We start from the raw sequence: 20,747 nt of genomic DNA on the forward strand, positions 1-20,747 counted from the left end.
GTTCAAACAACACAAGGGAATATATGTCGACACCAGCCCGCTCACCCGGGACGATATAAATCACAACAGGAGACGTTAGGGTAGTTTAAAATACTATTATTATTATTTATGGTACTTTTTCCTCACAGGAGTGTTTTTGCAGTTACAAAAATTTGCAATGCATTTTTTTTTACAAAAAAAAAAAAAAAGTTTGTAATAAATCAGAATTACATATGAAAACACACAAAAAAAAGAAGAAATATACTCTCTTACTGGTCCAACAAGCAACTTCTTTTCCTTTCAATAAGTTTCCAGTCGGTTTACAAAAACAACAACAACAACAAAAAAAGCTGTTATAGTACAAGAACACAGAATATGTACAAAACAGGGCAAGTATATGTGGACAATTTAAATTCAGGGCGTGAACACAGCAGGAAACGTTTAAGAAATGAGTAAAACTGTAACTTTTAATAAACTTTTAAAACCAGAACAAGTCAACAGTTAACCAGAGAAACTGATAAAAGGTGTTTTCACTTAACTTCAGCCAAAAATTTTAAAAAAATGTCCCTCTCATGTCTTGTTGGGTTTCTTTTTTTAAAAAATTTGATTTACTCGGACTGAACTGTCCTGTTCAAAGTTTAAAGCTCAGAAGAATTTGGCAAGAAAGATCAAAAATTACGAGCCGAGAACAGACAGTAGAGAGAGGTTATCTAAAGTTTATGGTGGATAATTAACTTTAACTGTTTAAATCGTCCGTTTCTGGAAAGTTAAGTTAGTTTTTGGCATTAAAAAAAACTGATTTTAAAAGGAAAAATACACTTATTTTGCTCTTTTGTTGAGAAAATTGACGTCACACTTGTGTCTGCGTGTTAAATATGAAGCTAAATCGTACTTACGTAATTTAACGTACAGACACTGAAGTGGTCTCAAACTTCTCATCTAACTCTTGAGAATAAAGTGAATAAATGTTCTTAAAGTCAAAGGTAAAGAACGTCAGCTGGGACTTACAGAAAACGAGAGTTTAGGGCAAAAAAAACTTGAACAAGCTAACGAAAAAAAATAATACAGTAAACGTCGACTCTCTCCGGTCTTCCCGCTTCACCTTTTACAACCAAATTTTTTACAACCAATTCCAGTCAGTCACTTCACAAATCAAAAATCACTATATACACATCGTATACATTATAAACACAAGTGTCTTCTGTACATTAACAGTTAATATGTGACAGTTTAACGAGTTTGGCGGCGGAGTCTCAGACACCACGCGGTAAAACACACGTTACAGTAACGGGAGTACAGAGTGATATGATATTACGGTATATAATACAGTATACGTATTGCTGAATTTAGGTGGTGAATACAAACACGTATAAGGCAGTTAATAATGCTGCAAAACAGCGTCCCGCGATATCGGAACAACGCGATATCGCGTAACGGGAACGCGTTTTCTTAGCGTGAAGCACCAAAAAAAAAACACAAACAAAAGTCTCCTTTGATTCACCGAACCGGGAGATTTAAATATATATTAAAAAAACACACAAAAAAAGCAGCGTCTCAGTGACACATTCATCAAGAGAAAATGTCTTTGGCAACGTAGTGTGATACTGTTAGAGTGAAGTGTTACAGTACGTGTTTCGGGACAAAACGCGGTTATCTTGCGTTCTTTTCTCGAATGTTAAGTGTTGAAAAGTGACGCGACGACCTCAGTTTGAACGCTTGCTTCGGTTTCAGTCGTTAACTCGAGAAAAAACATGTGCTTCTTCTACTTTTACGCTTTCTCCGTCTTCTCTAAACACCAACGAGCTCTCTCCGATGACTCTTCATTCTTGGTCCTTTTGTTTCCGGCTTCCCGTTTTCGATCTTTGGCCTTCGTTGGAGGATGTTTGGAAGTCGAGCTTTCCTACACTTCACCTTTAAACATTCACGGTGTTTGAGCTCTAACGGAATAGTTTGACATTTCGGGAGTTGCGGACACGAGAGGTTTAAGCTTAGTGTTGAACAGTGTGTTTTTGGAGGCGCTTGGCAGGCGGATTTTTTGTTTTTGTGACTTTTCTTTGTGGACAGAGCCAGTGTACAGACATTACAGTGGTTTCTTTTGTGGCGGGAAAAGCACGTTTCCCAAAAATGTCAAACTAAACCTCCAAATCAATGCGTGTGTTCATGACCTGACCTCTTTCCAACCTTTTAAACTTGTCTTGAATCTTCTTTAACTCTTCAGTAATGTCCGTAACCTATCGACATCCCCATCCCGATTCCCAGCCCCAGCCCCAGGCTCTCCCTCAGCCCCCTCAGCTGCTCCTCGCCCAGCCGGATCTTGTCCTCCAGCTGCCTCTGCTCCACCAGCAGGGCGGCCTTCATCTTCACAAAGTGGCTACGGGGAAACAAAACAAAAAGATTGAGACGTGTTTCTGGGTGATGTCTCTACATTATATATCTGAACACATCCGTGAAGCTGTACCTGTAGTCTCTGTGCTGCTCGGGGGACAGGCAGCGGCCCAGCACCCGGCTGACGGCCTGCTCTCGGCGGTCCACGTGGTCCTTCAGGTCCTGAGCCTCGGACAGCTGCCTCATGAGCTGACGCTTCTTCTCCAGCAGGGGTAGCTGGAGGGCAGCGAGAGGTGACGATGACTATGAATATAAACTGTTCAAAGACGAGCCGTGTGTGTTTTTATTTTTAAAAACGTGTCCTCACCCTCTCGTGGTGCTCCGTCTCCGCGTCCAACGTGTCCAGCGTGGTCTCCACCCTCAGCAGCCTCCCGGACAGCGACAGCATCAGGCTGACCACTTTGTCCAGGTCGCCGATGAACATGCGGAACTTGTCCACCTCGTTGGGCTTGCACACCGCCACCACCATGTTCTCCACCTGAGGGACACAGACGGAGACAGGTGGAGGTGAATTCAAGGTTCACCTCCTCCTCCTCCACCTCCAACACCAGGCAAAGCCAAAGCTCGCTCTGCTGTTGGAGATTTTTAACAATTTTATCTGTTTTAATCTTCAGGTTCCTCGTCTCTTTCTGGACCTGAGAGGTGATGAGGATGAAGGCCGATGAACTTGAATGAATGAATGGATGTTGTGCTGTGTGTCTTTATCCACCAGAGACTTTTAAAAAATCATCCTCAGACTCATGAAAACTATATTTCTGTCCTCTTACACGGGAAGAACTCTCCGGTTTTGTCCTGATCTGCAGTTTAACGTGATTGAAACTGAATATTTTTGGGAGTTTTGGACGATTTTAAAACATCATCTGGACATTTTATAGACGATAAAGTAATTATTAGTCGCAGAAATACACTAAATGAGTTATTCGAAGCCCTAAAGTGAGGATGCGGTAACTGAATGACGGGATGAAGTTGGTCCACACCTCCTCTCCCAGCTGTGCGTTGGCCCTGATGTCCTCCTGCAGTCCTCTCTGAGCTTCCCTCAACACTCCCAGCTTCTTGCGGAGGCTCTCCATCAGCTGTTTCTGCGCAACAGAGGGAGACTCAGTCAGCTTCGCGTCATCACGCCGTTAAAAAAAAATACAGAGAAAGGGCGGCAGGACGCGTTACCTTGTAGGTGAGCTCGTCGTCCTCGTCCCTCTCCCGGTTGTCCGTGAAGTCCTTCATCTGCGACAGGAGCTGAGCTTTGGCGGCCGACGTGCTGTAATAGGACGAACAGCTGGAGCTCGCACCAGACCGCCTGAGGGAGGTAGAGTTTATCTTATTATTTACGCAAAAGCAGTAAAACAGACGTCGTAAAGCACGGCGATTGGAAGAGTGCATAAATAATCGATGCAGTCAATTATCTGAGGCGAGCGGGACGAAAAGAAAAACACGGAGCATGTGGAAAACATCTCAGCGGAAATCATGAGAAGTTCAAACTGCAGCTGTGAACAGAAACAACCGAAGATCATGAAATAATTAGTTATCTTCATATTTACTGCAGTCAGTTCAACGTAAACCAATAAAACTGTGTGTCATAAATTCACAATTTTCACTTTTTAAAGGTGCTAAATAAAGTTTATATTATTCTCCTTCGTATCATATAAACAGTAGATTAAGATTTAAAGATGAAAATCTGTTTTGTGTTTCGTCCAGTTACACTTGAACTGACGGTTAAACTTTCATTCATAACTCAAATAACAGTTCGACTGCTTTCAGTCCTCATCCTTTCACTGACTCAGCTGCTTTCAGTACTTACAAGTCAAATAAGACGTTTTATGGCTGTTGACTGACACTTCAACTGTCTTCATCTTCTTATGTCTACACTTCAGCCATTAATACTACAGCTGCTTCAACACTTCAGCTCCTTTCGGTATTTACGCTTTCACTGACAATTCAAACCTTCTTCGGTTAAAGCTGTGATCGGCACACACTTACAATTTTCTTCAGAAAATATGAAAATATGTTTTTTTCCCTTCACACATTTGAAGAGTTTTGTCAACTGAACTTTAACTGCTTTCAGTTCAGCTGCTTTCAATTCTTATCCAACCCAATCCTTCAACTGTTTAACTTTGCCTTCAGCTTTTTAACCCTTAACTAGTTAGTTCAGCTGTTTTCAGCTAACAGCCATTAAACTCCAACATACGATTTCTTCAACACTTCAGCTCCTTTCAATGTTTAGGCTTTAACTGACTAATTTAAACCTTTTTCAGTTTAAACTTTAACACCCCTACACATTATTTTCTTCAGGAAACGTAACTTTTTCTAGTTTGAGATGTGATTTTTGCACACATATGCCCAAAGACACGCTGCGTGTTGACACTGAAGCATTCTCTTGAACACTTTATGTGGATAATTTAGTTTGTTTGCAACATTTTGACTGTGTGGATATTTAACAGATTATCTACAGAGTGAGGACTCACAAACAAACTCTAACCAAGACCTGAGCCACAGTGCTGTAATATCAGAAAAACGGTTGTTGAGTCTTAAATAATAAGACGTTTAAATGTTACAAATACTCCCGAGACAGTAGACGGAATAAAAAGTAGGTTTTCCTGTGATCGTCTAAACTTTCTAACGCTTCTCTTTCTGTCATATGTGGCAACAATTACCCAACTAATGAAACACAAAGTCTGGCTGCAGTTGCGAGTTTCTCTGGAAAGGTTGTGGGAAAGAGGGAATAAGCTCAGTGACGTGAACAGTTCAGTCTTGTGCAAATCAAATGGTCTGTGTAATTAAGGCACACACACACAAACACACACGTTACCTATCCAGGCTGTCGGTGTTGTGCTCCGTGGTTTGGTAGGCTCCTCTCCAGCTCTCCGTGCCCGACTCTCCCTCGCTGCTCTGGGGGAAGAGCTCCTCCAGACTCAGCCTCTCTCTGCCGGCCTCCAGCTCCTCCTCCAGCTCCACGGAGCCGCTCTCCGCCCGAGTCCTGCCCGACGGCGACGCCTCGGAGTCCGGCAGAGTGTCGATGTCCGTCTCCAGGACCGTAACGGGGAGCGCGAAGCAAGGCAGCTCGCTGGTGATCGGCTCGTCCTCCGCCGGAAGTCCCTCGTCCTCCTGGAAGTCGTCGATGTCCGTTTCCATGGGGACGTCCAGGTCCACGTCCAGGCTGTGCGCCGGACTCGGGCTCAGGGTCGTCTCCGATTCTGTTCCCGGTTCGGGGATCTTCTCCGGGTCGATGCTCTGAAAACCTCTGTTCATATGCAGCTGCTGCTGCTGCTCGTAGTCGATGTAGTAGGACTCAGGAGGTAAACCACCACCAACGCTTCCATTTTCCAAGACAGGTGTAAGCGTTGGGTCGCTATGAACTCTGGGAGACGGGGTCCTCTCCCACTCGGCTCCTGGTCTCATGTTGGACTGCTGTTTGTGAGGTTTCACTGGCACTCTGTCCTGGTCGGGGCTGCGACTGAAGTTCATCACGGACAAACTGCAGACGAAAATAAACATTATTCATATTTTAAAGATGATTCTTCACTTGCTTTGACATTTTTAGTGACTTTAAAGCTACTAAAGACTCAAATTTGACAAATTTTTGGTACCTTTTTTGTTTTAGTTACTTAATACCAGTTGAAAATATAGTTTTTTTTGTTGGTTTTGAGTTGTTTTAACTGCTGCAGTGATGTAACAGTGCACTGAGGGGTGTGGTCAGTACACTGTGATGTCACTGATGGGTGTGGTTACAGGTGCAACACCCTTTTCCGACCATATAAGGTCGGTAAAACACACTTTGTAGCTATAATTATTTTGTTTATGTTGCGTTAAAGTGACAAAAATGTTTAAACCTTTGTTTTATTTATTTATTTTGATTGAAGTTAATTAAAATAAATATTATTTTGCATGGTTAGCACACTGTATCCACTCAGAGACGTCGTTGTGGCTCACCTGTTCTCTGTCGGCGGTGGTGGAGGTGGAGGTAGAGATGATAACACCTCCATCCTCTCCTGCTGTCCACCGTACATGCCCCTCGTGTCCCTCTCTCTCTGGGGCAGAGCCACCGGTCTGAAGGCCCGTCTGGAGAACATGGGACTGGGCGGAGCGACGGCAAATGGCAACTCCTGAACCTGAGGCTGATTCTGATTGGTGGAGGTGGCGTGGAGGTGTTCCTGGGTCTGAGCTTGGCTGCAGTTGCAGCGCGGGCAGCCCTCCGACACTTCCTGCCTCTCCGGAGGAAGACTGTAGGACCTCTGTCTGGACGTTTCAATCGGAGGAGCGTACGAGGAGGAGTGAGTCGAGTAGTCGATGCAGTGAGGAGCAGCAGAAGAGGAGGAGGAGGTGAAGAGGGCATGGTGTGACGCTCGCCTACGATGGAACTGCTCCCACTTCGGGGGCGGCGGTCTCGGGGGAGGCGGCGTCTTCTTCCTGTTTGGTATGGGAGCATTGGCAGCTTCTCTTGCCCGGACGCCGCCAGCTCCTTCCTCCAGCTCGCTCAGGGTCTGGCTGGTCGCCATGGAGATCGACGGCGCCCAGCGGTGGTTGCTCTCGAAGCGAAGGTCGTTTTCGGACATGGCTCGGCCTCGGAGCGAGAGGGGAGCCGGCGGGGGTGCGAACGTGTATCCGTTGCGGTCGTCGTCGATCTGTCTGGGGCCCCATCGACCCTGGTGGGGGTGCTGATGATACTGACTAACGCTCTCTGGAGGTTTGGACTCCCGTCTCCAGCTTGGGTAGTCCCTGTGGTGCAAAGATCGGAGTTCATACAAGAGTTTCAAGAGCGTTCAAAAACTCATAGCTTTAATTGTTTATTTACAGGAGTAATGAATCTTTGAAGGGGTTTGATTTCTTCCAGAGTGTGACACGAGAAGTCTGATACCACACTCATGACTGTGTGTTAAGTTTAAAGTTCAACAGTTCAGCATTAAAAATCTAACGGCTAACCTGTTTTATTGGGACTGTGAAGGTGTCATTAGCTTCTCATGTTGTAAATAAAGAAAACTGTTCGTGTACCATCACTCTCAGTAAAACAAACTAGGTTTCTCAGTATAAATACGTTGAGAAATCCACGTTACGAAACAAAAAACAGACGGAGAAGGTGGTTAAATTACAGTAAATGTTTCCTTTGTGCATTCCTGACTCGCTGAACTGTGTCTGTCTCAGGTCAAATATGAGTACAAGCCATGCATGTCCTAAACGTCCGAACATACAGGAATCACCATGTGACCACATATCATTATGGTCACATTTTTAAGCATGGATGATTGCTCTGCACACTTAGACCTCATTATAGCCAAATCACAGCCAGGCATGACTGAGTAGGATTTCCGTATGTTGGTGCACAATGGCCCCGACCCCACCTAAAGCCTCCAGAGACTCACTTAGAGACAATCAGACGGAGATACGAGCACCGCGATGTCAGATGGAGGTAGAATCGTACACATAGAAGATAAAGTCAGAAACGAAACAAGTTGCGTGTTTATATGAGTGTTCGTGTCTTGTGTTTGCGCTACGTGGTTGCTAAAGGAAGTGGCTCACCTCTCAGTCAGGCTGTACTTCCTGTTCAGCTTGGCCGTTTCCTGTTGCCGGGTGGGATACGTCTGTGGAAGACATTCAAAGCTGTTTAATAACACCAAAGGAATGAAGGAAGGCTTCAATCTTGCGTGGTTACTCCACCCTGGCATGTTTTCATGATAAGATGAAATAGGGGGGGTGGAGATATTTTCTGCTGAATTTTCAAAAACCAGCCTGGCAAGCTCGATTTCATGCTCATGTTCTCCATCTCATCTATGGCTGCATTGTCAATGAATCTGTTCTTGATTAATTCAATAAAAATGTCAGTTTCATAGTGCACAATCATAACATTATCTCATGAAACTTTCCAAATAGAGTTGATCTAGACTGTATTCTTTGTAATATTATTTAGAGAGACTCGACCTTTCCTACCATGAGCAAACACTTGGCGACAGTGGCAAGGAAAAACTAAGAAATACATCAAATGTTCATATTTGAGAAGCTGGAACCAAGCAGCAGTTCCTCTTGTGAGGGTGAATTTATATACAACTCACCTGTTCACATTATATTAAGGCTTAAAGTTATGCAGGATTAATGGACGGCGGCGGCCAGGGCGACCACACTGAGCTTTAAAAACGTCTCTTAAGAAACACATGGGTGACGTCACGGATACAACGTCCATTCTTTATACTGTCAATGGCTGGACCCGGTGCAATTAATCGAGAAGTCAATTAATCAGTTTATTGTTTCAGTTCTAGTTTGTCTCTCTTACTTAATAAGACTTTATTTACATTTTATTGCTTGTAAACTTACTTAATTTAAAGTCCACTTTTGTCTAGAGTTCGTTCAAACAAATCCCAAAGTTCCTACAATCTTATTATTTTAAAACACAAGGACTGAAACCAGTCAACCATGACTGACAAATAGAAAAACTGATAAGTTGAGAAGTTTCTCTTTTGATCTAAGACACGACACAAGGGTTTGCTCATCACGTCTACGATACAGGATACATCTGTACAATGCATCGGACTTGAGTTTATTACCCCGCCGGCGGAATGCTGAACGAACTCATTGCACTCTCATTACAGGTCAGAGATACAGCAGCCAGTAAGATATACACACACATCGAGGCGTGGATAAACAAACCGGTTGGGTGCAGATATTTTCTGACCGTCTAAAATGTAAATCTGAACATTCAGATGGTATTTTTCTTGGAATGACGGGACGTGAACTTTGCATATTTGGCTGTCGCTTGCTGTCAACACAGCATAAAATCTGTAAAACGGTAACAACTGATAACTTTGTGACAATAAACTCTGTACCACAGGTACCTGGATGGCTCCTCTGCGTTCAAATTCTTAAAATTTTGGCGTCTGTTGGTGAATAGCTGGAGCTAAAGTGGATTATTTTTGAGCCGATGGCGGTGATTTGTGTCTTGTCTAATCCTTTCAACACTCCACAGAGCATTTGACCTCGAAGTTGTGCTGATTTAAGACGTGTTTGTAGTTTCATGTTGCAGATATACAGTATAATCTTCCTCATGGTGGGGATAAAATGCTCACATGAAGCACACAGATGGCGGTTTGGTTCAAGTGTTTCTCGTCAAGGTTCAACTGAACCTTTAAATACTCATGAAACTTACGGAAAGTGTTTCATTTTAGGTATAATGAGCATTGTGCACGCAACGTCTCCTGTGCCGACCTTTATAAAGTGAATGTCCTTTGGGAAGATGGCAAATTGCATCAAAGTGTAGATTTAGTGTTCAAATAATGAGGTGGAATGTTAAGAAATAATCTGATCTGAAAACAGTCTAATTTTGCCAACAACAATTCAACTGAACTATTTCCCAACGCTTCTGAAAACACAGCTGTGCTCCTCAAATGAAAGTCCACCGAGTGAAAGATTACGAGTATTAATAAAAGCAGTCGGTTACATTTTTATATTTTCACATTCAGTTCCACCTTCCTCCGTCCAAAACACACACAGGACCATGAAAGACCACAACGTAATGAATGGACCTGAATTCCCTGTTTCATAAAAACACGGGAGACGTGCGAGTGTGTGGACATTTCTTGAGTGTGTGTGCATCTGAAAGTCTTATGACAGACTTGTAAGTCCGTCCAGCACATCTGTTAAAGATTGTTTGACGTCGTCAGCTGAAACAAGAATTCGACGCGTGGGGTTATCGCCGTGGCATCAAACCAACAACCTTAAATTTTGAAAAAGATCCCAACATTGAAGACGTCTCGGGTTTGAAGGCTTCCCCGAGGCCTCAGCGTGGCGAAACCGCACGGAAACAACAAAAACAGCGTGAGGTTGAACCGAATATCTGCTGAACTGAAGGTAAATTTAGTCCAAAATAAATGTCAGTTTAGCTCTTCTCAGCGTCAAACGATAAGGTTACTAATATGTTGAAGTTCACAGGACTTTCAAAAGTTCAGACGAGGGGCTGCACCCCCCCCTTTCCAAGAGCCTTCGAAACACTCTGCGGTAAAGATGTAACCCAATGCTGGTATTATCGCTGACACAAGTGTCCGCCGCTGTTGCCCAATCTCTCTCAGTTCCATGAGCTATTTCAATGATTTGCTGAATTTCAAATGAGAACTTCAGACTGTGACCACATGCAGGATGCCAGGTTCAACTTCAAACCAACCGTTCAACCGCAGAGCACTTGGACCGAGCGCCCACTTAGCTCCGACATCCAAGTGTGGCCACTTGATCTCTTTCTGGTGCTGGTTTTAAAGAACCAAGATAGTTTTCAGTCTCCAGTGGTCATCCCAGCTCAAGTCCAGGACCACAGTCTGATTTCAGTGAGCTGCAAAGTTTATCTTTCACTCTAAAAAAGGCGTTACTTGGTCTCAGTGCTGCATGCACGCAGGCTGTTATTTAGCCTAGCACGCCTGTTGCTGGAAATCAGAGTTTTAAAGCTTGTAAACAAACTTGTTAATGGATACAATTAGAGCTGCTAACATGTTTATATCTCAACAAGATTGGTGCCTAGGAAAATCTTGAATGTTGCTATAGAAAGTCCAGTATCAGACAAAAATGAGAGCTCATAAAGAAACCTAAGATGTTAAAGAAGGGGCATCCTTGGGGGTCAAGAAACTTTGGTTATAAAAATCCGACGTAGAAAGGTGCAGAGGAGGGAGTTTCAGTCCAACTGACAAGAACTTCATTTGAAGCACTTCCACCCCCACGTATATCACCATCTTTTACCAGGATAGGCTCAAATTTAGGGGCCTCTGACACCTACAGCTTGTTCTTCAAGCATGGCCCACCTCTCAGTGAACCGACCGATACTTCAACTGGCTCCAGATCACTATCACCCACTCCTTTAGCCCACATTTCACTCTCTGTCTCTTTTTTTGTCTATAAACCTGACAAAGTGAAGTTTATAACTTAGATCCCAGCACAATAGACTCCACTGAGAGCTAACCTGGCAACCCCTGACTCCTTTATGACCCATATAAATGCAGTGTGTCTTTCATGCTGTGTGCACCATCCAGACAACGTCCCAAGACCCACCGCAGTGCACTTGTTGCGTGTTCATTGATATGTTTTGCATGTGAGCATGAGGCTCTTACCTCTGTAGGTGTGTAGCTCCTCGCTGGGTATCCCTGGTGAAGAGGTTGGCGGTTCTCCAGGGGTTGGGAGGAGGTGTTGACTGGATAGAAAGCTGATCGCGGGACTTGATTCTGGGTTTCGTTATGGGAGAAGGCCTGAGGCTGGAAGCTGTGGAAGTTGTCCTTGTGTTGGTTTTGATAAAAGTCGTGATGTGATGTGAGCTGGGCATCTTCTTCCCTTTCTTTCTCTCGTTCTCTCTCGAGCTCCTTCTCTCTTTCTTTTTGGAGGCGTTCCTTCTCTCGGGCCCTCTCCATCTCTTTTTCTCTCTCCAACTCAAGCTCCCTCTCCCTTTCCCTCTCCCACTGTCTCATCCTCTCATCTCGTTCCCTTTCCTGAATCTCCCTCAGCCTTGCCCTCTCCATTTCTAATTCCCTCTCCTGTCTTTCCTTCTCCTGCTGCCTCTCCCTTTCCCTCAACCTCTCTTCCCTCAGCCTTGCCCTCTCCTCCCTCTCTCTTGCTTGTTCCCTCTCCTTCTCTTTCTGCCTCTCTCTGCTGCTGCTACTCACAGACAGCCTCCTGGCCTCCACAGTGTTTGGAAGCAAGGCACTTTCCTGCTGAAGTCCTCCCTGGTACGAGTATCTCCTTTGGGTTGGGTGCTGACCAAGCTCCCCTCCCTGGAGCTCTGGATGGGGTGGAGGTTTCCTCTGCCTGCGACTCGACAGATTAGAGACATTTATTCCAGACATGCCCTTGCTTGTCTCCTCGAAAAACTTCATTCTATCTGCAAATGGAAGGATATCTGACTCCTCCATCCGAGAACAGGAAGAGGAGCGACTGTATGAGGAGGTGGATGAGGAGGTGAAGGCACAAACTCCATGCCGTGACCCTGGGACTCCCAACACCCTCTCACCCACGACTCTGCACCGTTTGTCTGGCTCAGGTTCTGGCTGAAGTTTATGCTCGGGGGTCCAACGCCAGCGTCGGGCTTTGCCAGCAGGAGCTGGTTCCTCCACAACTCGGATGCCGACACCAAAGTTGGGCACTCCTGGGTCCAGAATCTGGACAGACCTTGACAGGTTGTTTTCAGTGTAGGTTATTGACTGAGGCTGAGTCTGTAAGACGTCATGGTTTGATTCACTTGAGGTGTTTGATTTCTCGGTTGTTGCTGTGGTGCTGGCATCTTGAGGACTAACAGGTAAGGCAGATGCAACTTTGGTACTCCTTTCCTGGGCTGGCAAGTCTAAGTCTTCCCCTTCCTCATTGAGGTCCGGACCCTCTTCCTCTTGGACTGTTTCCCCACTACAGAGCAGCCCTCCTGGGCCACGGCTTCTCTGGAGCTGGGCCTTTTTCCTCTGGATCTCATTGCGGAGGTTGGTAGCAAATCGCTCGCTACGCCGACGATTCCGACGATGGTTCTTGGACGAATTTGACTTCTTCATGTATGTCTGTCCTTCTACATCCTCTTTTTTACCTCCACCTCTTTCTCTGTCCACTGCTCTATGAACCTCCAGTAAGGTGTCTACACTGGTAGCAGCACTAAGAGGCTCAAAATCGCTCTCTAGTATCTGGTCACTCAACCTTCCCTGGGCTGAAGATCCAGTGGGATCTCCTGGTACGCTCACAGAGCGTCCCCAAGGGTGATGATGCTCAACTGGGGGGAGGCATCCACCATTTACACCCATCCCTTCTAGCCTATCATTTGAAACTCTATCATCATCATCCCCTTCCAAAAAAACAGATCCTGGGGTTGAGCAACGGCTGCCTCCCCATTTGTTTGATTGGGCGTTGAGGTGGTTGTGAGAAGTTTCTTGGTCTTCCCTCGTGGGCTGGAGTGATGAATGGGACCACTGGCTGCTACAAGGGGACGATGAGCGTTCAGGAGGGTTCGACAAATTGTAAGGCTCCAATGAAGAGCTGTCACTGTTAAACTGCAATAACTGAAGTTGTGTAGCGAGGAGCTTCTCAGGGGCACTGTGCCGGTGCAGCTCCGTGGAGGAGTGCTTGGTATGAGATTGACCTTGAACATCTATGGAGGATTCTGCAGATAAGGAGCCAGGATGAGAGGAGGTGATGGGGATTAGGGAGGCTGTTACTGGGTCAGAGAGGTGTTCTGAGGTGGATGCTGAATTGCAGTCTTTATTAGCACTAGTGTCACATTTGGTATGTCTTTGGAGATAGTGTGAGTCTAAGGTATCCTCTTTGAAACTACCACTTTTGTCACTGTCCTCTGGTGCAGGGAAGCCATTATGGATTTCTGCTTCAACATTCAGAGAGGACTTGTTTTCATCAAAGTAACAAGAAACACTGCAAATTTCAATAGGAGCAGAAACACAACGTTTGTTCGCGGCATTAGGGCGACCCCGAGTTGCCCTAAAACTGTCCTTCCTAGTTGGAGGCTGAGGAGGGTTCATCTTTCTCTCAGCTCCTCTTTCTCCATTTCTGATGATCTCAAAGTCTCCACCCCTCCGTTCCTCCTCATAACAGCAGGACGAAGGCCTCTCTTTTACCTCGACGGGTCTTGGTCTTGACCTGGTCAGTGACCTGGACTTGTGCACAATAAGCTGCGCCTCATCGGGGGCCTCGCCAGATGAGCCCCCGAGGTTTGAGGTATCAGCACCGGGGTAGCCTCTACAAGCCGGCCCCAGGCTCTGGAGGAGGTTATCCATGGAGCAGGCTTCACCCGGCCTTAGCGGCACCGTCGCGTAGTCGGATGTGTTTGAGCTGGCGGAGAAGGAGCTGTAGGCAGAGTCTCTCTTGTTGTTGAAGAGGGTGGGGTCGACGGGTGAATTATGGGAATCGGAGTACGGCTGTGTTGTGGGTGTTGGTGTGTCCAAGCTCTCCATGGAGCCCAGGGAACTGCTTCGGTCAGTGGAGGAGTAAGGTCTGGACAGCTGACCCCACTGCAAGGATAAGTCACTGCAGAAACATGGAGACAAAGAAGATCAACGTAAGTGTTTCAGACATCAATTATCCATTTGGGACATTTTCAGACAATATGAGCACATGTCAATTTGGTCTTTGGGGACTTTACTTCACTGATATTTTGTAGTCTATTCATTAAAAAAAAACAGAAAAGTAACTACACGTCCTCGTTTGTGGTCTCTTTCTTTATAGTATGATGTTACTCCTCGACTGTCATCTTTAATTTTCAAGTGGCAAGTGTGTAGCTTTCCCCCGAGACACAGCATATCGGACGGGAATGCAACTTTTGAACTGCACAGCTGGGGAATCTGTTTCCTATCAGTCCTGAGCTGAAGATCCACGGCAGCCCCATGTGTTTTTAAAGACCCTCGGAGGAAGCCTCTTAAGGCGGAGAGGGATTTCCTCCTCATCAACTCCCACTGCCCGGAGTCAAAATCTCTAAGTCATCCCTTGATTCCTCGCTTCCTATTTCATTCCCTTTCTTCCTCTTGTGGATTCTTCCTGTCCCATCTCCTTTACATCAAGTGTGGAGTTATTCCAAAACGATAGCCACTTCTCGAAAAACATATGAAATGAACTTATCCAAGTTTAATGGACATCACAAACTGAAAACATGACATGATGTTTAATGTTTGATGTTTGTTTCAAATGTGCCTCAGAAGGGATTTACAATCTGTACAACATATGGCACCAACACTATCCTTAGACACTTGATTCAGATAAAGACTCCCAAAGATCCCTCCAGGAATAAACTTTCAAACCTCAAGAGAAACAGAGGAAGGAATCCTCCTTCCACAACAGACAGGCATGCAATAAATGGAATACATTCATCAAATAGTGTGGTTGTCTAAGAGCCTGACCTGCACGCCAATGCAACCACAATAGCCCTGGTCTGTAACCTTTGTTGCACATTACTGTCCTCTTTGTGTTTCCTTTTACTTCCAACAGTCTAATAGGCCAAATCCCCCAAAATTCAAACAAAAAGAAAGAAAGACAAAGAAAAAAAAATCCCCAAGAATCCCAACTCGAAGAAAACCACATGAGACAAAATGACAGGGAGTTGTTGTCGGCATAAGATGAGCTTAGGGAGAGGGCGGTAGAAAAATACATTTCACACATACTGCTATCAGTACGAGCTCCAGGGGGGAAGGAGCACCCCGTGCTTTTGTGCCTGGTTGAAATCCAATCTCCAACAAAAAACGTCTGCAGACATTTTTATTTTATTGTGGTATTTTCTTTTTCCTATAAAGAAGAGAGAGTGGACACTCACCCTTTGTATTTCTCTGCTGTTTTATTCAAACAATAGGGAAAGTTGCCAGGGAGACAGAGGAGAGGTTACAGAGGAGAGACAATTTTAAAGGGCTTTGATCTCAGACCAGTACGGGAAAACAACCAGCAGACCAACTTCAGGCTGTTTCTGTGGTATTTATGGTTTACAACCCATGCAAAGATCTGAAAACCGAAGGGTTTTGTTCCTCTCGTATTTGCCACAACCTACTCTTATCGAATTATAAATTCTCATGCTCATCTAGTCCAATTTTTAGGTGGTCTGCAGAATGTGGTCTGCAGATGCTTTAGCCCATCTATTACAAATCATGTTTGCTTTATATGACACCTACTGTCCGAGTGATGCTTCTGTGTTTCAGAAAACAGAACGCGACTGGTTTCCATTCATTTTTGCACAATACGAGGGTCACCTTTCCGACTGCTGCTGTTATATAAATGTTTAAATGTTATAAATGTTTATTATTGTTCAAAACTATCTGCACTTTAACTTTGCAAGCACCAACAGACATTACACAGACTGGATTTTCGAGAACTCTAGACCTTCATGGTCACCAAACATTCACCATATGGAAGTTTGCTTTGGTATCATGATTAATTACAAAGTTTTTAGGGGGAAACCGCACCTATAAAGTAAGTTACAAACTAAGACTGGTCCTTCAGTGATATACTGTGGTTTTGAGAGTAAAAATTGGATCGCCACCCCACATCTTATCCATCAGGGTTGCCCAACTGGCATTGGGCAACCCCAAAGATAAGAAGATAAGTGGTTATGGTAAATGGATGGATGGATGGATGGATGGATGGATGGATGGATGGTAATATTCCAGTATAGTACTGGAGTACTGGACATATAATAAAAGTGCCATGTGTGCCATGCCTACTATGTGTACTGTACTTGGGAACTTGGAGATTAACTCAACCCGTTCGCTGCCGACTGATTCACTAGATTCTGCTCGAGGTTTTTGCCTGTAAAGTTTTTCCTTGCCACTGTCGCCAAGCGTTTGCTCATGGTGGGAACTGTTGGGTCTCTTTAAATACGATTAGAAAGAGTACAGACTAACAGCAGCATTTGTAAATGTGAAGTACGTGTGATTTTAAGTTTAAGGACAAAAACTTATCCCAGTCATTCATGACGAAGGGAGAACAAAGTGTGGGAAAAAATGTTTCATTATCTTCTTTGAAGGAAGTGAGCGATGAATGGAGGAACGAGAAGCTGCTGTATAGATCTGACCTGGGTGACAGGCAGAGGAAGAGAGGAAATGAGACGGGAGCTGGACAGGAAATGACAGTCACTCGTGTCCAATCATGTGGAACATGTGAGGGCTTGATAAAAGCAGCAGTGCTGTACATGATGAGGTGTGTGTTAGTAAGAGAGACACACACATTATTTATCAGCTGATATCCTCAACTATACAAGTGTACTTTATCTTCAAACACTCTCATGTTTTGTTTTAAGGCTCGATAGGAAAGGATATAAAATAACACACACACAGATGCAGACTGTACAAAATGTCCCTTTCCTTCTTCAGACAAACACAGTTTATTGAATGTCTTCCTCTCTTTGTCCACATGTTCTAGGAGTCACATGCCATTGTCCGGTGTTGCCTCCTCATCAGATGTTGTGTGTGTGTGTGTGTGTGTGTGTGTTTGGGCAGGACAAACTGTGGGAATAAAAGACCCTCACACACACTCTGCTATCTAATCCACGTGGGACTATTAAACCTAAGAGTGGTGCATTATATCACCGATTCTTATCGAAAGCAGAACAGTACGAGGCGTAATGACGTATCGGCTATTTTTACTGTGAGTCAACATACAGACGATGGTAACTTCCTCTTTTATTTCAGCTTTGTTAGGTCATGCTGTATTACAAAGACTACTGTACTTCTTCTTATTCAACCTGATTCAGTCTTTTGTTTCAATTGTGTCACAGTGATATAAAAATATCCTGGGCTGAAACAATTAGCTTTTCAAATGACTAATTCGTTTGATCCGTTTTCTGGACTAGTGAGTCAAAGACGTCATTTTAGGATTAAGAAAATGTGAAGTGATCCCTTCATTAGAAGTTCGTGAAGGTTCTCAGTCGTCCAGGTCATCTTTCTCTGAGACGAGTTAAATCTGGGCCAGCTGGACTCGGTTGTAGATCCGTGAAGACGTTTCACCACTTATCCAAGAGGCTTCTTCAGTTCTAACTGACTGGTGGGGAGATCCGAGTATCCATGCCAATAGAGTTGAGCTGGATACTCGGCTGAAACGAGTCTCTGCCTGTCGGTCTCTCTCTCTCTCTCTCTCTTTAGACTTTTAGTTTCATTTCACTATAATAACCTTGTTTGGAATCTGAAAGAAGAAATAAATTCTTCCTTCAGCAACAGACTACCACAAGTCCTTCATTCCGACAGATGCGTCGAATCACATGTACAGTAACGACAACAAGCCGAGACCGAGAAAGAACGACAAAAACAAAAATTGGACCAACAAAGAACAGGTCTTTGTCCGTCTGTCTGTCTGATTGGTTATCACTGTTTAAAGAGAAGCCAAAAATAGACCAATGAACTTCCTGCGTGGACAGTGTTGACATAAGAACACGGTGATGTCACCCATTTCCTGGCGACTGCAGGGACCAAAACTCCCCCCGGCATTGACAAGCGTTCACGCTTCCGCTATAATCAATAAGACATGATAGAAAACGTCATCCTGTCTTCCACTTGGAGGTCTTAGTCATTTACTTTGCCTTTACTGTAGTCTGCAGATGTTTACAGAAACTCTGTGACAAAGTTTAACGGCGATGTTCTGGGTCCCAAAAAAAAACAACTACCAGTTACAATCCCAAAGGGAGAGCTCACCATCTCGTCTTTCCTGTGACTCACACGATCTGACGCCGTAACAAAAACACCACGCCACGTAAAGACTTCCTTTTGTCAGAATGAAACAACTTCATCAGCTGGAATAAGGAAGTGCCAAGTGTGGGGAAGAATTGTCTGAACTCAAACTTGAGGTTTCAGTTATTGCAACGTTTACCGCTGACCGAGACTGTGGTCAACTTTATAACCGTTTTGGTGTTATACAGTCTAGTACAAAAGAAGTGGTATACTTTGGAAGGCTCAGAAGGATCTAATCCTAAAATATAACTTATAATAAGAAGTGATTAAGATGATTAAGATACAATACCACCCACCTGTTGTCAGTTGTGTGCCAGGGTAATGTGAAAGGGCCGGGGTGGAGCTGCATGGCAGACAGAGGTGGAGGTGGAGGGAGTGGAGGGGAGTCGGCCGGGGGGAGGCAGGGTGGCGGAGGTGGAGACGGAGGAGGGGGAGGGGGAGGGAGCGGCGGCGGCGGCTCCGATAGCTTTGCCAGGTGCCAGGAGTGAGGCCTGATGAGAGGAACGCTGCGCCTGTGGAGACGAGAGGGGAACGACGTCAGGTGAGGATGAAGTGACGTATAAACAAGTCAGACTAAAAACACGTTTAGATTCATTGGCTTTTAAAATTCAGCTTTGAAAAATGCAACTTAACTTTGTCTTTGAGCATTGCCCCTCACTGTTTGGACTATAAACTCTTAAATAAAGGTGATAATGCTCAAAAATGCACTTCTGGCATGACTTGCTTCAACAGAAAGCAAGTACAGTATTAAGTATACCGAGCTAAAACAACTACAGTTGTGCAATACGGTCTTCATGAAGGTCACAATGTTTTTCTTAGCCATATTAGGCCACACTCAGACCATTCATTTGAGTAGGTGTAGTTCGTTTTGACTGTGCCGGTGTGGGTGCTCGGAAAAAAAAAATCTTTAGACTTCATGCTGTAGCTGCCAATCAGACTGGTGGCACAAAGTTTAATTTGGTTTGTGTCCAATGGTTTGAGAGAGAGAGAGAGCGAGCAGTGGTTCAGCGACATAGACAGTGAATGAGAGTGAGTGAGCGGTGGCGTCGATAAAGCCATTAATCGGTCAAAATAAAAGGTTATTTCCTGATTGTTTTACAGCGGTAATGTTCAACATAAATAAACACACCTATGACCTCAGAGGCTGTAGTTATTATGCTGTATAATTTTATTGTATTATTCAAAGAGGTGTTTGTAGAAACCAACCTCATTTATATAAATGAGAAACAAAACATCGTGGGAAATGTATTTGGTTGGATGAGTTTATTTCTGTTGTTAATGTGTCTATGTGCTTCTGACCATATTAGGAGATTCTTCTACAACTGGCGTTTTTGTTTGTTGGTCATCATTAAACTGGATATTTTCAAAGATTTATAGTTCGTTGGCACTGACAGCAGTTGAGTACAGTTACATCTGGAGGTAAACCTTTGTATTTTTCTCAAATATAAAGAATAAAGAGGCTGCTGGTGTTTTATTTGCTACATGAACTCTTTCAGTCCAACTATATAAATGAAAACAGATTAATTAAGCTTGTCGTTCTTTTCCCACTGACGGTTAATGTGATTTCCTTTTTCCATTCTGCAACCACCTCTTGTTTGACTACAGGATCCTTTTAATCTATTTTCTTTTCATCAAGACACTTTGATTTACCCAGACAAGATGGATACAATGACATACTTGTTTGTGACCACAGTTGTAAGTGTCTCAGAAGATCAGGGCTCACATAAAACTTACACCGTGCCAACCTGAACTCTGTGGAAACGGTTTCCTCAAGAGTTGTTTGGCCTTCTATTTCACTGCCATTAAAAACTCATCCGAAACAGTACGATCTCCAGTCTGATCTGAAGCAAGACATTCCACTGTATCCCAGGATATTCGATAATTCCCATGTACAGACTTCCGATCCCATATGCTGGCCAGATTCAGTTCACCCCCCTGCAGACTGTGTGTGTGTGCAGAAGACAGAAAGAGAAACAGTAAGAGCTAGAAAACTATGAAATTTGCTGACTTGATTAAACTTAGACTTTGACTTGAGTTGGGACTTGTCTGGACCTGTCTTGATTAAGATTGATCAACACTAAAAGTTGACCTGGACTTGTCTCAGTTAGACTTGATACTTCATTGGACTTGTCTTGATTACTTGAAACCTAACAAGACTCACTGAGACTTGTTTCATCTGACTTAAACTTTTCTTGACTAACTAAATTGGGACTTGGGACTTAACAAGTCTCTGATTTGAATTGCCTT

The 20,747-nt window shown here is 44.2% G+C and overlaps 1 protein-coding gene across 3 annotated transcripts in view; it reads right to left on the bottom strand.

The window, feature by feature from the left end:
- Positions 1-576: 576 nt before the first annotated feature.
- The window catches only part of shroom4 (shroom family member 4), a 72,307-nt gene continuing 52,136 nt past the window's right edge, over positions 577-20,747 (bottom strand). Inside the window, exons 3-12 of one of the 3 annotated variants that reach the window (XM_027287775.1) lie at positions 18,797-19,012; positions 11,433-14,328; positions 7,873-7,934; positions 6,289-7,074; positions 5,168-5,833; positions 3,529-3,658; positions 3,342-3,437; positions 2,672-2,842; positions 2,438-2,580; positions 577-2,350 (exon numbers count right to left, since the gene is read on the bottom strand). In XM_027287775.1, coding sequence (XP_027143576.1) covers positions 2,194-2,350; positions 2,438-2,580; positions 2,672-2,842; positions 3,342-3,437; positions 3,529-3,658; positions 5,168-5,833; positions 6,289-7,074; positions 7,873-7,934; positions 11,433-14,328; positions 18,797-19,012 — 5,323 coding nt within the window. In that variant the 3' untranslated portion in view covers positions 577-2,193. Of the gene's footprint in view, positions 2,351-2,437; positions 2,581-2,671; positions 2,843-3,341; positions 3,444-3,528; positions 3,659-5,167; positions 5,834-6,288; positions 7,075-7,872; positions 7,935-11,432; positions 14,329-18,796; positions 19,013-20,747 lie in introns of all 3 variants that reach the window. The other 2 variants (XM_019265688.2, XM_027287776.1) reach the window with 2 other exon arrangements.

The sequence above is a fragment of the Larimichthys crocea genome, chromosome XIV (genome assembly GCF_000972845.2).
Source record: "Larimichthys crocea isolate SSNF chromosome XIV, L_crocea_2.0, whole genome shotgun sequence".
NCBI classification, from domain to species: Eukaryota; Metazoa; Chordata; class Actinopteri; family Sciaenidae; genus Larimichthys; species Larimichthys crocea.